The 11511-nt window shown below is 37.0% G+C and overlaps 1 protein-coding gene across 1 annotated transcript; it reads left to right on the top strand.

Moving 5' to 3' along the window:
* Window positions 1–268: 268 nt before the first annotated feature.
* On the top strand, window positions 269–1772 carry LOC149140620 (uncharacterized). The gene is made up of 2 exons (XM_089448570.1): window positions 269–927; window positions 1075–1772. Exons 1-2 carry the CDS (start codon window positions 385–387, stop codon window positions 1087–1089), a joined length of 558 nt encoding a protein of 185 aa, XP_089304696.1. The 5' UTR covers window positions 269–384; the 3' UTR covers window positions 1090–1772.
* Window positions 1773–11511: the final 9739 nt, after the last annotated feature.

Genomic DNA, 11511 nt, shown 5'->3' with positions numbered 1-11511 from the left:
CTCATTGTCTTGTTATAAAAAATTAATCAATATTTTTTTAGTTATAACATTTCCCATTTTAATTCATTATAACTCTCTTTTGTATTTGTCTTGGAAATCATAATTTTCAATACTTACGTTGTCAAATCATAATTTGCGTACATACCCTTTCTATTTTTAGCTTATAAAAACACGGACGACTTTTTCTTTCATTGGAATTTGGAGGGATTTCATAATTGCATAGTGATCCAACTCATGAACTCTGCATACATCTATTCTGTGATATACATTTACATCTCAAACGAAGACGGAGAGAAATCCACTGAACAAAAACGAAGAACGAAGGGAGAGAAATCCAAGAAACGGAAAGGAAGAGAAAGAGGAAATCCACAGAACAGAAAGTCAATGGCAATGCCAATGGAGGAGCAGAAACGCAAGAGATGGTTGTCCCAATGTCATGAAGATCCTGACATTGACGGTTTTTTAAAAGCCCCAAACCTTGTAAAAGAACTGGTTTTGCTTCACTTGGACCGCTGGGTGTACTTTATAAGTCGGATACCCCTGGAGATCCGGTGGAAAAAGGAGATGGGGTGGAGCATTTCTCAACAGGAGGAAAGGCTGCACGTATTTATCTCCTTTCAAGATTTCGTGGAGAATGACTGGGGCTGTGAAAACCTCAGCCTTCTAATTTTTTATTGGCCGCGGCGTTGCACTGTGGTGGTGGACTGCGCCCGCACCATCCAGTGTACACATGATACCTGCTATTATTATATAGCGGATGATGACGAGCGCTTCCAACAACTTACCGACCCAATTCCCTTGAAGCAGTTGGTGTTGGACTACAACAATCTATTTTATCCAAATGGTTGGGATTGGGACGTCTCGACAAGACGGAAATCTCTCCTCAAACGCTTCAATAGAAGGATGGCACAACCCTCAGATTTGAAGGTATTCCGCTCATTTCTAATTAATTTCTCCAAAATATAATATTATTTTCTATTCTTTCTTGAATCTTTCTCGTCATCTTATCTGTTTTTCTTTAATCTTTTTCAACATTTCTTTCCTGTATAGCTGAATATGGATTGCTTTTTGCAGCCCGGATCCACATAGTGGCGTCGTACTCAGTTTCAAGCTATCATTTTGCGTGGCTCGTCATAGTCGTCCATTCCAAGCTACATTGCGTGGCTCATTATCGTCGTCAGCCAACCGGGTCGCCTAGACATTATTTTATTTTCTGTCCGTTATTTGCATCCTCTATTGTTATGTTATCGTGGCGTGGCCCAAGATCGTTATTATCTCCGATCTATGTAATGTCGTCAACCTTTAATGTCATTTTAAAGTTAAGAGTTGTTCTATTCTCCTTTCATTTAACGTGACCGGGTTTGCTAGACCGCCCGGGTCTCCTCCAGAGGTACGTATTCCCTATTAGCGCTGGGGTTTATTCTCGTGCAGGGTTTACGTTGAACTAAGTTTCAACTTTCAGAAAATTAGGATTCAGATAGTTCCGCCAGATGAAATTTGTGGGAAAATGAGCTTTTGCCTACCTTTTGCTCTTATGAAAGCAACTCAATGCAACAAAAATCAATGTCAATTTGCTATCTCTGATTTCAACGATGCTTGCTGCATTTTGCTTCTTAAAAACTCAGTTCCTTCCAATACTGTAAAAGTTTATATACAGAAGCTGCATTTTGCTTCTTAAAAACTCAGTTCCTTCCAATACTATGAAGACTATGCACAACCAAAACTTTGTATCAGAAGCTCTACAGCTAGGCTACATTGTTGCTGGGCAACTCTTTAATGCAGTGGCACTAACTTGTAAAAGTAACTTGGCAGGGACTTGCTGCGATGCAGCTTCCCTTGTTTTTATTACTCACCTCTGCAATTCTCAGTGACAACCCAAGGTGTCCCTCGAAGAAATATCTGAGGAGTTTCTTTAGAAATTACTGCCTCGGGACAGAAACCCTAACAGAACTCCAACTCCTGTCAACTAATGTCCGTTGTACCACTTTGGTGTAAAACCATTTAATTTCCATGGTTTTAAAGCATACACCCTAGTTTGTTTAGGTGATAAAATTGGCAGAGGTCTCGTTGAAATCTAGACCGTCGATCTCTGATTGACTGTTTGGCTGATACTGCCCAACGTGGGGCTTCCCATGCAGTTAAAACACCAATGGGCATGCTCCCTCGCATAATCGACGATGGGTCAGGATTGACACGTGGCACATGATCTGTTGTCAAACTTATAATTAATTAGAGGAAGAAAAAAATACATCATAAGGCAAGTAGTGATTGTCAGTGTTTTTCTAAGGACTCTGGACCATAATCAAAATAAAATCCTCTTAAGTAAAGTATGAGATATAAAAAAATAAAAATAAAATAAAGAAACACATTATATTTAGTGTATTATCTTAAGATACACTCATTACACAAATTAATGACAAAATACATGTGACCCATCAAGTCTAGATCAATTAGTTTGTGCGGAGTTTAGTCCCTACCATCTCATAGGTTCAGATCTCATGGGGAGGGGTTGAGGATGGGATCCATCATTGGGGGAATTAAACTATCCCAAGGGGCATCTAGGCTCAATCGAGCTTCGCGCAATCTTAGTGATAACATCCCATTGGTGGGTAGATTGTTCATCCATCTAAAATTAGAGTTGGCCTCGACCTACGCTCAACCTTGTTAAAAAGAAATAAAAAAATAAAAAAAATGTGAAACATCAACATAAATTGTTATCATGAGGACTCCAAATAAAAAACTACAATCCTAACAGGTGTTTTACCCTTCTCTTGAGGTGAGTTACCCATAGGAGGAAGGCCAAGGTGTTTCTCAATCCACACCATTTTTTGATCCATAATACTTAGTTGGTTGTGTAGACATTCCAATGAGTGGAGGACATCATCTCTATGCTCTTACATATCCATGAATGTGTGCCCCAAAATAAACTTCATCTTCCAATATAAATATTTTGTATGAAAATATTGGGTGGAACATGCTCTGTTTTGTTTGAATCTGGGATCCACTCGACCTACTCAATCATCACTTTTGTCTCTGAAATGGAGGATATATGTGAACGGGCCTTGCTCTCCTCTCTAGAAATTTCCTCATGAATTAGGTCTGGAGTAAGTTCCCTATATTTACCTACAAATTTATGTAGCCTCTACTTCCTATGAGGTTTCCCCCTTTGGGCCCTCTCATGATAATAGGTCACTCCCATGCAAACTCTAGCCCATTAGCGCAACATCTTGGTAGAAATTGGCTGGTTCCAATATAGATTCCACGTCAGACAACGAAGTCTCCAAATATGAGCTGACAATCTTCTTAGAGCATAAAAAATTATTAACTAAAACTTCCACAACTCGACTACCAACCACGTCATTTCTCCCCAACTTTGAAAGTGCCAGACTAGAGACATGTTAATGAGAGAAAACCTTAAATTTAAATAGCCTCCCCCCTTTCCCAGCTTCACCAATAGAGTGTATCCAGTTCCTTAGATACTTGGTGACATGGGCTTTGACCTAGCTAAAAAACATAGAGATCCACTAGAAATGATGCTCACAGAGGGCTCGCAACGAGTCCCCTTGACGAACCAGAAGGATAGACTATTGTACTAACCAGAATAAATAAAATATAACACAGAAAGAACTAAATTCTCTCACCATGAGATGGAGAGTTAGCTCGTGCTTAACACTAGGATATGAGGATATGCGTAATAACCCAAACAAGCTGACTCCCCCTCAAGCACAACAAGATATAACCAAATATCTTGATAGAAAACAACTTTTGACCCAACTTGAAGGAATTAACAAGGATGCAGGCATAAGGATTAGAATTCATGCATTCCTAAAAACTATATTTACCACACCTAGTCAACCCCACCTAATTCAACACAAATTACTCCAAAATCAATACCCCTCTCCCCTTAGGATCCCACTCAAGCCAACTCCCTCTACTACAAATTCGAGGCTCCTAAGCTTTTCTAATGAACACCCAAATGAACCTGATCCCCCTAGAAGAAATTATAATAGAGAAACAGAAGAAGGGAAAGTGTCACCTAATGGTCCCATAGCAGAACACCCACTATCCACGCAACAATCATGCCCCCATTGCTTTTCAGTTCCATTGCGCCAAAATAGTATCATGAGCCCGACTGTCACCCAACTGGACCCAAAGTTTTTGCAGAAGGGGGAGAGAAATTTGTTATAGAAAAAAAAATAGAAATGTATAGATAGTCCCCACCAATTGGTAAGTTTCCTGAACACTATGGTGAAAAGTTTCTCTAGAGATCCAAATTAGCAAGGTAACTATAAAAAAACAATTCCCCAATCGCTTCAGCTAGCTACAATGAGCACTCACGTTCCCAAGGCACAGACAAAAAGCCTTCTACGTCTCATAGGATTTTCCCCCCTCCACTCACACTTCTAGATACCCAGTGTCACCACAATCATGGAGGAGTTGTATCCCTCCCTTGGTCTACTTTAGCCACTATAAATTTCACTCTTCACCTCCTCTCGTAATTTCAAATGTAAATCTGCCATAATTTCCATCTTTCCCTTCGCATAGGTCTAAGGATACTTGTCACTTCACTCTTGTGAGGTTGAAGCCACTTCTCCAAGTGCATACACAGATGGGGTGGTAGATTTCCCCTCCCCTCTCCATCAATCCTATCAACTCATCCAACATATAATAAGTATTTTTTATAATAACAAATTTAATTTGTGCAAATGATATCTTTAATATATATATATATATATATATATATATTACATGAAAGACCCAATGGTTAAGGAAGAGCTAAGATGTCTCGTATTGACCATGGACAGAGTGAAAACTTCTTGGGGTTGTCTACTCCTTGAGCCTAATCAATATAGGCTAGACCATGCCTTTAGAGACTTGAACCTAGGTGGATGAGATGGAAAGCTACAATCCCAACCATCTAAAATAAGAACCAATGACGAAGAACCTTATGTTAACACATCCCTTTAATTACTCCCATGGAAAATAAACATATCTAATAACAATAAAATATTTTAGTTACAATGTTTTCTATCTAAAATGGCAATTAAAATTATAATAAGAAAAACTTCATTACATAAATTAGGGAAGAGTTTGAAAAATATTAAGAAACTAGAGAGTTTTTCGCTAAATGGCGTAAGAGTATGATTTTTCAATTTTATTTAAACTATTATATTGGAAAATTTTGTATTTTTATTTAAAATGGTAAAATAATTATTTTGAATGAATGAAATCGTAAAATATAAAGAACTAATATTGCAAAATTAAGGTACCATTTGCATTTTTAAGGTCTTAAATTTACTTTTCAATTGAAAACTACGATGTCAATCACTAAAAATATAATTAAAAAAATTATTAATTAAATTTGGATAATAACAAATTAGAGGTGTCAAAATAATTTATAAAAATTGTAGTTGCATTAATTAAATACCCGGTAAATGATGATAGGTATGAATGAATCTATGATAAGCATCATAATATATCTCATATTGCCAAGAAATCATTAAAACTAGTTAAATTATAATTTTTTTTATTAATAATAATAATAATTATAAAAAGAATTAATATGTTGAATTTAGGCTTTTGTTATCCATATCAAGTTTATTGATAGGTGTTTCGGCAAAAATCACATCATCATTCATTTGAGTTAATATATGAGTTAAATATATAAATTTAAAAAATATGTAACAACACTCTTAACCATGGAATATGGTTAGAAACCAGTAAAATACCGAGAGCCAGAGTGAACCAATATTGTAGGAATTTTGAAATTTTTGTTTCACTATAGTAAGCTATCATGACACCAATAAATACTTCATAAATTAATCCACAAGAGCATAGGAAGCATCAACATATGTAGCACAAATAGTACACATATTGTTCAAAGCTTTTCTTCAATTTAGTTCACAAAGGAAAGCTTCTACTCATTGTTACAAAGTTCACTGGGTACAACCAGAAGGAAGCTACTATTCCATGATTTATCAGCTACAACTGAAAAGAGCTACAACTCTTCATTTATCAGCTACCAATGAAAGGAGCTCCAACCCCAAAGTATTTACTAGCTACTACTAGAAGGAGCTACAACCCCTAAACTATAAGTTACCACTTTCTTGACTTCAATGATTCATATTTCATATCATTTTCAAACTCAAATCATGAAGGCTACTTCCTTTCACAAACAAATAATTTTTTCACTTCAAACACTCACCACAATGACCATAAAATCACATTTAGCAATTTTTTATCACTGGTCAATCCACAATCATCCTCCTCTGAGCAATAAATTCTCTTCTCGTACAAATTTGGTTCTACTTATATATAATTAGGAGTCATATTTTAATTCTTGAACGTGCATTTAATTTCCGCTTATTAGAGGTTTTTTTCTCATTAAATTCTTTCATTTTTTCTATTTCTGGAATGTCCTCTTGATGTGCACAATAAGCTTTCAATCTTTGATCTGTCATCTCTGAGAAAAAATACGAGTTCAACTATTGTTTTCCTCCATTTTGGAATTTTACAGGTTTTAGTAGTGTTTCTGTTAAATTTGGATGTCTTCAAATTTAGAAAATTCGCTAAACTCTCCTCCAAACTATCCATTCCACCATCTGAGCTACCAACTCATTCATGCCTAGATTTCCAAAATTTAGTGCTAAACCAGTTTGGTTCCAAAATCCCCAAATATGGTGCATAATGCCAAATTCCAAGTTGTCAACCCATTCACAAAATGTATAAGCCCACGTTTTTATCATAAAATCGCTATATATGAGCTTTGCTAGATCCCTTCGTGTTGTAGCCTCGATGGATTAACCTCCATTCACAAAAAGATTTTGCACCCATGGTCACAACTCTTGCACAGAACTAGGTGCTAGCCCATTCTTTAGCTCTTGGCTTTTATTTTCTTGGCGAATATTTTCTCAGGAAAAACTCAGTGGAGAAACCTTGATTACTGCTGAAAATGTTTCTTCCGAGATTCATTTCTTCCAGGGTCATTTCTTCTATGGTGAGTTACTTCTAGGATGATGTGCCACGAGGACCACCAACTTGACACGTGGATGAATACAATTTTAGTTGGGATTACGTGTCTGCCATGTCATCTTGAAAATTATTCTCAGATCTTCCTGTTGATGGATCTCAGAATAACTTTAGAGATTAGTTTCCTCTAAGATCTATTTTTTCCAGGGCGAGTTTCCTTCTAGATTATGTGTCTTCTTAGACCAATAAAAAAAAATATCAAGATTCCACCTCAACACCACCATATCTTTGAGTTAATTTTAGAGACTTTTCTGCCTGCACACCATTCAATAACTTCCAAGATCAGTTCTTTTGTGGTAATATGTCACTGCCATGACAATGCCACATGTATCTTCTTGTTATCCTTATTGCTAACCGATATGCCACCTATATAATGATGCCACATGTCACTCGTTAAGTGGTGCCATGTGTCACATTTTTTTGGCCCACTTGACCACCCAAAAATGTTGAATTTGCATGCCATGTGTCACTCTTTGATTGGGCAACATCACTTCGTACATCATCATCCACCTGAGTCTCCATGTCATCATTATCCTCCAATAAAAACACACCATGCAATCACGTCATCCTCTCACCTATGATGCTCCAGGCCATCCCGATGTCCTTATTTATATTACTTGCCTCTAAATTTTTTTCCATAACCCAAGGTGTCTCTCGAAGGAATCTTTGAGGAGTTTCTTTAGAGATTTCTGTGTTGAGATGAAAACCTTGATAGAACTCCAACTCCTATCAACTAATGGTCTTTGCACCACTTTGATGTAAAAACATTTAACTGCCATGGTTTTAAAGCATACCCCTAGTCTTGTTAGGTGGTAAAAGTGTAGGATGTCTTGTTGAAAGCTGGACCGTCGATCTATGATTGACTATTTAACTATTACCGCCCAACACTGGGCTCCCCCTGTAGTTAAAATCCTAATGGGTATGGGCCCTCCCATACTTGATGGGTCAGGATTGACGTGTGGCACATGATCTGTTGTCAAACTTTCTCAAGGTTTAACATTGCTTTGATTTTCCAATTGATATACCAAATTTTGTAAAACACCAAAATTTTACCATTTTGGAATTAACATCTAGTTTGGTTGAGAAACCATTGAATTTGGGGCTATTGATATTTGCAAAGGAAGGACAAGGAAAGCAAAGGAAAAAAAGAACCAAGTAAGGAAAGGTTGGATCAAGCAACTTCAACAAGAATACTTGCAGGTAATAGATTGCATGTATGGTTTCATAGCTGGTTTTGGCATGCATGGCATATACATGTGTGTATTTTGGTTTCTTTGTTGTCTATGGCATGGATTCTTCTGGGGTTTTTACAGTGGTTTTAGCCTGTCCTTTCCATTTCCAAATAGCCATGGTGTGATGGGATTCTTTCTCGGTTGAGCTATGGATTGTCAAAACTTTTTAGGTTCGGGTGAGGTGGTCTCAGGAAAATCCCAAGGGTTAAGGGTGGAGATGGTTTTCTCTGGGAAGCCCTCAATAGGTGGGTGGAGATATGAAAATTCCTCAAGGGATGGTGAAGGAATTTTGAGGCATCCAAGCTCGGTTTGGTTTTATAATCTCTGGAATGGTTTAGGTGATATCATGGTATGGTGAGGCTAGTGGTGGTTTAACCTATGGATTCCCTTGGTTGTTTATGGATGTTTTTATCCCACGAGATCCCACATTCATGCATGGAGTATGTCACTATGGTTATTGGCTGAAAGAAAGATTTGGTTCAGCCCAATCTATGGTCAAGTGGTATGTGGAAGTCCCTGACTTGGTTGGATTTTCCATATGGTTAATAATAGATAAGTTCATCTTGCTTTTGATGAGTAAATGTACTTTTTATTATGTGGCTTTAATGGTTGTTCTCTAATTTTTATTTATCTGGTTATATGTTGGTTATAAGCATGGTTAATTGACATATCTAAGTATGGATCTTAATACATTTCTATTAATGAATGTCTAGATAATGAATGCAAGGCCTAATTGGTGTTATGACAACTATTTTGAGAAGGACTTGTTCCTTATTTTTTATCCTCGGATAAGTTTTTATATCATTATGTTCAGATTTTCATTCACGACTTGTAGGTTACATGTTCACCATGTTCTTGACGGAATGTTTGTCTTGATTGGGAGAGGTCAGGTCAAGTCTTGGTTCAAGTTTTGGTTCATACTCTTTGTTTTTATGTCATTTTTCATCTCGGGAAGTTCCATTGTGTTCTGGGTAGAGGCCTCAGTCCTGTCCCTGAAAAAGTGGCTCAAAATTCAGGTGTCGCTTGCATAGATCTAAATGGAAAAGTCCACAATCGCATTGAGGAAGGCTTATCAATGTGACTGGAGGGCTACAGTCACTTGCATGTTTTGGCAAGGGAGTGACTAGAGCTCTAGGTCAGTGAAAAAGAGAGTCCTCTAAGAGGTTGGGTTACTCCTAGAGGTCCTGTACCACCTAAGGGAAGTTAGTAAGGTCTTAACTTGTCAAATCGATTTCCTTAAGGTCATTTAGGAGGTTGATTCTCATCATAGTGATCATCAGTTCGCGTTTACCTTGGGAAAACTGGTGAAAGTGGATAAATGTGGGAGGTGGATGGTTACAGGGAGGTGTGAGAGCATGTTGCGCTCTCTTTGGGTAAAATATGATGTTTTCAAAGCTATGGTTGTCATGCATGGGGTTGGGGTGTACAGTTTGTATGTTCATGCATGATGTTGTTATATTGATATTATTCTAATTATATATGTATCACGCTAATGTGGATTGATCTTTTAGATAAGATAAGACTCCCCTGAACATCAATGAGGTATGGTTTTGATTTTGGTATCTATTTCATTTATTTGACATGGTACACTTGTAGGAAGAAAAGAAATCAAACATGACAAGAAAAATGGTAGACTATAGTTCCTTTGACTCTCCCTACAAATTAGTTTGGCAACAAGGAGGAGAGCATTCTCTTGGTATAGAAGATATATTGAGGAGTTTGAGGGTAGAGATCAAAATTTGCAAAGCAGACAATGAAATTTTGGTTGAGGCTCAAGAAAGACTTGCAAGGGCACAAGAGAATCTTATCAGAGTTGCAGAGACAGGGACAGTTGAGGATCGGTCAAGAGGAGGTAGAGAAAAATAATGGATCCCACGGTAGTAGGTCTCAGTCTGAATACATGTTGGATAGAGGAGATGCAGTTAGAGGTGGAAGATCACTGGATACACCTGATAGGAGGACTAATATGTATGTTCATCATTTTATTTCCTCATCCAAGATATATCATCACAGTCATCACCATCATCATCCTTATAGGAGGGGTGAGTACTTGCCTGAGGAGTTCAATAAAGTTAAGACGCCTACATTTGTTGGAGAGATGAAGAAGTCAAAAGATGTAGAGGCATGGTTTTTGGAAATATTGGCATTGACGTCAAATTAAGCTAATTGATTAATGTCGATGAATGTTGTTGATGTCATTGCAAAGGTTGAAAGTGATGTGAAGTGCAAAGGCTATGCTAATCAATGTGAAGGCTAAACATTATCGAATGGAAGATAAAATATTGAGACAAAAGCTGAAAAATATATGTTGTCATTGGACAAAAAATGTATGATACAAGCTAATACAATTATGATTTGTCTCTTGTAATCATTACTGGTTGAACTGTTTTATTGCGGCTCTAGTTTATGCTACAAGTTATTTTTAGAACTAAAAATTAAGAGACAAACTTGTGAACAATTTTTAAAATACCAAGAGATAATGCCTCATTTCATATTCCTGCAAAGAATACAAACAACCAATATGGCTTGCTTATACAATATAAAATGTGGAATGGAAAAATAAATTTTGGAAGTGAAGTAGCCTGCATAAGAAGATTGATGAACAGCAGCAGAAGAGGCACGAAGTTGAAAAGGAGAAGCAATGCAACAATAAACATGACAACAACATTGTATATGAGGTAACCAACATTTGTGACTTGATGTTGTGATTGAGATATTTATGTCTCTTTCTAGGTTGTAGCTCGATAAATAACATGTTGTAGCATGCTAAGGTAGGAGCCTCATATGGGTTGTAGTATGCATTAGACTTGTGGTATTTGGAGCTTCGTTTGAGGTAGGAGCCTCTTGTAGGTTGGAGCCTAAAAAATATGATGTAATAAGGAGTAGCAGCTAGCCTTCACTTCACTTTCAGCCTAAAATTTGTGGTTTTGTCCCTTCGGGATTTCTACTTATATATGGTGTCTTCATGTGTTGGTTCTTGAATGATGTGTGAATTTTCTTGAATTCTTGACAAATATATATGAAAATCTATATCTCTGATACCTACAAAAAGAATTCAATAATAATATAACACAAACATAAACCATTAGTTTTATAAGAAGAAAATTAAGTTGAGAAAAAGTAAAGGTTTTAAATTACTGATTCAACCCCCCTCTCAGTGATTTCCAATCATAAATATCAATTGGTATCAGAGAAAGTCCATCTGTAGCAGTCTAACAAAATGAAGGAGGCCCTAAGTCAATAAAACGGT

This window comes from Pinus tabuliformis, chromosome X (genome assembly GCF_031772625.1).
Source record: "Pinus tabuliformis cultivar Carrire ecotype Pingquan chromosome X, CPIR1, whole genome shotgun sequence".
Classification (NCBI taxonomy): Eukaryota; Viridiplantae; Streptophyta; class Pinopsida; order Pinales; family Pinaceae; genus Pinus; species Pinus tabuliformis.
Note: the sequence above shows the minus strand (reverse complement) of the source record. Positions and strands in the feature narration are given on the sequence as shown.

Excerpts from the sequence above, each read along its gene's own strand:
- LOC149140620 (XM_089448570.1), top strand. The coding sequence starts at position 385 with ATGGCAATGCCAATGGAGGAGCAGAAACGCAAGAGATGGTTGTCCCAA.